Raw genomic sequence first — 4,696 nt, forward strand, 5'->3', positions numbered from 1 at the left:
AAATTTATATTTGGTTTATTACTGAAGTCTGTGATCAATCGGTGGACCGAAGTATTAAAAACGCAAATAAATTTACAGTTTTCACGAAAATCAAGTTTGCTGAAGTAACGATGGAATATCTATTTTATTACATAATATTACGTTCAAGAGATTTAAAAAAATAAAAATAAATGCTTTTTCATGGTCTATTACCTCGTAAATAGAGCAACAAAATCGTCATTTAACACTGCATCCTTTTAAGTTGAGGTTTAGAGTACAGGCATTTGTTTCTATCATTTGTCGGATACTATCAAATATGAATATAAAAAAACTTGTAACCGGCAATTGTCTAAAATAACTGATTGTGTTTTAAACAAGTCAGAGTACTGAGTCCACTTTTGTTCGCTCAAACCAATTCTGATATTGAGAAAAGGCAGATGAACCCAAAAACCCTTTACGAGTTGGGATGATTTAATTGCTTATTGTGGTTAATAAGTGCAAATAAGAACTGTTACAACGAAAACTACTTTAAAATGGTGGTTTGCTCAGAAAACGATTACTTCATTTTAATGAAAAATGTTATTATATTTTCTCCGAGTTACTTTCTTCCTTCGCTTTTAAAACCGGTTGCTGACACGCTGGGGCTAATTGTTCTTTCAACTAAGTTTGCGTGCAAATGTGAACAAAGACTCGCACGCATAACTTCCTACATAGACTACCATCGCTTTATAATGTATTTACCGGTCGTTGCCCGATTTCTATTTGAGTTTGTATACACTCGTATTTACCGGTCGTTGCCTGATTCTTATTTGTGCTTGTATACAATCGTATTTACCGGTCATTGCCTGATTCTTATTTGTGTTTGTATATACTCGTATTTACCGGTCATTGACTGATTCTTATTTGATTTTGTATACACTCGTATTTACCGGTCTTTGCCGGGTTCTTATTTGAGTTGGTATACACTCGTATGACCAAAAAAAAAGCATGTTTTGTTACTTAAAGTACATCGACTGTTTTTAGACTGAAATTATGAATTTAAATATTATGAAACCCGCACATCCGGCAGCGACACACCTTCTAGATCCTATATAAAGAGTGGATCGTATACACATCGAGTAACACCCACCTGCTTATAGACTTGCCTTCATCGTAGACGACAGAATATAACGCAGTAAGCAATACGTGAGTACTAAAATAGATATATCATTAAGCCTGTTAGCTTTTGCTAAATGAGATCTACATGTATATCTAAGTGAAGTGCAGATTTTAATTAAAAATGTTGTTTAAGCAATTACGAATTAGTTATGTGTGGTTTCTTTTTTTGTTTTTGTGATTTTTTTTATTAGCGAATGTTTTTTTTTTCAGAAATAGTTTCTCTAGAAACTTGGTCTTCTGTTAATTGAATTATTTTATTGTCAATGGTATTGTTTTTGTTTTCTATAATGGAACCCAGTTCATTATTTCTCTTTTTTATGAATCAGGACAATGTCATTTTGATTTTATTTCATTTAAAAGAGAAGCATTCTTGCAGGCAGGAAAATAAAAGAATGCGCGAGCATACTTGCGAAATAGTAATTTTCGTAAGCGAGTAATTAAATTAAATTTAATCTGATAACAGGCTTATGGTATAGTCAAGTCAAACAATAGTCCGAATTTCCTATAATCCTGCATGAATCCTCTTTTTTATTCGGATATTAATATGTCGGGTTGGGGTCAGAACGATGTGCCATACAAAAAGTTGGGAGATTCAGTGGTACCGCAAAGTACCGCCCTTCAACCGCTTGAAACGTATTTCAAGTTGAAATTGTGCATGTCACACCTACCTAGTTCGATTCCGGAATCATTTTCCTGTGTGCTGATACCAAATTTGCTACAAAAATTACATTTTTTATTGTTCCTTAAGGTATCCTTCATAGAACTGATGTGATCCGACGAAAAACATGGCCGCCTTTACTAAAAATAGAACATGAGGGTCAGACTGACTTTTTTTTTTTACAGTTTTCAACCAATATCTTGAAAACTATAATAGATAAGAAGAAACTTTCAATCGCTGAAATGATCCTTAAGATAGTCCTACTAAAGTCTTGTTGAGTCAAAATTGCTGGACAATTCCTTGTTAAATTTATTGCTCTTGAAAGACAAACTTTGACCAGGTGAGCGATTCAGGCTCCTGGGAGCCTCTTGTTTTTGTTATATATTTATTGTTTTTTTACATTTTATATATAACATTTTAAAGGCTAAAGGCTTCGTCGTTTTAATTTCATTTTCGTAAAATAACTGAAGAATGTAAATGGGACATGCATCACAAATTTAAAGATAAAAAATTGATACATAGTAGTCTGCAGGTCAAAATTTTACATTTTCGTTTGATACATAAAGCAGGGCAACATGAGCAAGCTATAGCTCCCGAAGGCAAACCGAAAAGACAAAAGGGGTTAACATGCAGGTTATCTTAGCTCATTTTTGCCCAAGTTTTACACGAATTAGACAAATTTACCACGAAAGTGAGACCAACCCCGAACGTCCTTAGATCCACAAGTGGCAACTTGCATCCTATCAAGAATCATGCAATCTTGTCTGTTGAATGTCGCCATTTTGCATGAGTTGACTTGATCCAAACACATTTTGTGATCTACAACTTCGACAGTGCCTACAAAGTTAAGTAGTAAATCATGTACGTGTTATTAAATCGTCTACTCTACATTAACTTAATTTGTTACAGAATGGCTCAATGGGTAAAGGCTAGTGGCAAAACCATTCCAGAAGGGGCAGTCAGGGGAGGGTACGAGAAGGATGGAAAATCTCTCTTTATAGTCCGCGCAAGAATGGCAGATGGTTACATGACACCGGGAAAAATAGGTCATCACTTGCCTGGTGCACATTTTCCATATGGCGGCAAGGAGGTTATTTTAGAAGAGTATGAAGTTTTGGTTCACTCATCCTCCAGTGAAGGCTATTACGATTGGCAACCTGGAAAAGATGGACAAGTTCCAGCAGGCGCTGTAGCTACTGATGGCAGCATCATGTACATCGGTCGCTACAAGCACGATGGTGGTCTGCACCCAGGCAAAGTTTTTACTGATCACAAAGTGTGTTATATATCTTATGCAGGAAAGGAGATACACAGTAACCACTATGAAAGTTTGTGCAAAGTGAAATAAATAAGATTTACCACTTTCTATATTTTTATAGCACTGTTGTAGTTATTAAATATAGTCTATTTTAGAAATATTAATAATAAATTATATAACAATGCATTGTGCTTTATACATTTATGTGATTTGATGAGATGTCAACTGGATCCATGTGACTGCATGAGCCGAATGTTTACTGATGCCTGAATTTAAAGAAGAAAATATTCACTGAAGATACCACAAGCTATACTTAAACTGTATGAATTATTTTAAAACGTGAAAACACTTTGCCGTATTAAATGGTTCTGTATGAAATAACAGTTATACATGTAAACATCAATTCAAAGCAGCGTCGGAAAACAATCTGATTTTGGGAGAAACCCAAATTTTAGAAGTGAGGTGCATAGGTAAAACTGTTTTAGAACGATAAATCTCTTCCTTAATTAATTATTAGTCCCATACCGGCGACTTTCGCTGATGAAAAAGGACAGAAAGTTTAGTTAAGGTCAAAAGTCAGGGTCACATATCAAATATGCAGCACCACCAGTATATAACCTAGAAAAGGGTTGTCCCAGATTTGGAGTGCCTCGCTTCAGCTCATTTTTTTTTCAAATAAAATCGAATACATCACTATTTACTGCTCATCAATCACTTGACAAATGACAAATCTAATGAATAATCACAGGTTTCACCATTAAATACACTCCTAATTAAATCAACACAATGATTTGAACATTCAAACTCCATATTTCGCTCCGTTCATAAGAACAAAAAGTTCAAACCATGAGATATTTTTCATTTGCTTCGAAAAGGTTTAGCTGTAGGCCAAAGATTAAAATCTATACAGTCATACCCAACAACATATGGTAATGCGGTAAAACTATTTCGATTTAAGGAACACTGGCAGTGGAACATAACATGGTGTTATGTAGACTTTTTTTAAGCGCGCGTGGTGTTATTTCGTCCCGGTGATGTGCCCTTCTTTTTTTCTTTATTTTTTTTTGTCTTTTTTTCAATTTTGTTTTTGTTTTTGTTTTGTTTTGTTTTGTTTGTTTGTTTTGTTTTTGTTTTGTTTTTTGTTTGTTTGGGGGGGGGGTCTTTTAAGGGTTGTGAATATATCTGTATGAGGTGGGATTTTGTATTCATATAGTACGTTCAGCATACCAGGTGAATTCAAAATCCGACAACAGTTCTTGTGTTGTTTTAAAGAGTAGAATGCCGTTCTTCGATTTAAATGTTTTTATCTTATTGTGGTGGGCTTTACTTTGAATGTGATGTTGATTTAATTTAAGATATCGCATTTTGTTACGTGGTGAACTGGTTTTACTAGTTACGGATCAAGGGGGAAGGCGCAAGGGGGTTGGTATTCCCCTTTATATTGGAAAATTTGTCATTTTCGTGCGTAAAATCGACAAAAAAAGTGGCAAATAATGTCCTAGCACCAGCCCTTTTTCTGAGGAATCCCGGCTGGCAGCCCTCTTTAACTACTTTCTTTCAAGACCCGTGAATATATATTAATCACAGGCGGGCCTAAAATGGGGTCGGTTGGAGGGGGGGGGCTATATGCTCTAAAAATTCGG

General features: G+C 35.1%; 1 protein-coding gene across 2 annotated transcripts; it reads left to right on the top strand.

Moving 5' to 3' along the window:
* The first annotated feature begins 1,010 nt into the window (after nt 1-1,010).
* LOC148628298 (pfs47 receptor-like) lies at nt 1,011-3,239 on the top strand. 2 transcript variants are annotated; one of them, XM_088585754.1, is made up of 2 exons: nt 1,011-1,164; nt 2,705-3,239. In XM_088585754.1, the coding sequence occupies exon 2, from the start codon at nt 2,706-2,708 to the stop codon at nt 3,141-3,143; it is 438 nt and encodes a 145-aa protein (XP_088441880.1). In that variant the 5' UTR covers nt 1,011-1,164; nt 2,705; the 3' UTR covers nt 3,144-3,239. The 2 variants fall into 2 exon arrangements, with proteins under 2 accessions (XP_088441880.1, XP_088441891.1); XM_088585765.1 differs by having other exon boundaries at nt 1,035-1,153.
* Nucleotides 3,240-4,696: the final 1,457 nt, after the last annotated feature.

This window comes from Perna viridis, chromosome 1 (genome assembly GCF_037379345.1).
Source record: "Perna viridis isolate PV_CMFRI_1.1 ecotype Kerala chromosome 1, ASM3737934v1, whole genome shotgun sequence".
NCBI lineage: Eukaryota > Metazoa > Mollusca > Bivalvia > Mytilida > Mytilidae > Perna > Perna viridis.

Bases quoted from the DNA above. Each gene is read 5' to 3' on its own strand.
- LOC148628298 (XM_088585754.1), top strand. From the start codon at position 2,706: ATGGCTCAATGGGTAAAGGCTAGTGGCAAAACCATTCCAGAAGGGGCA.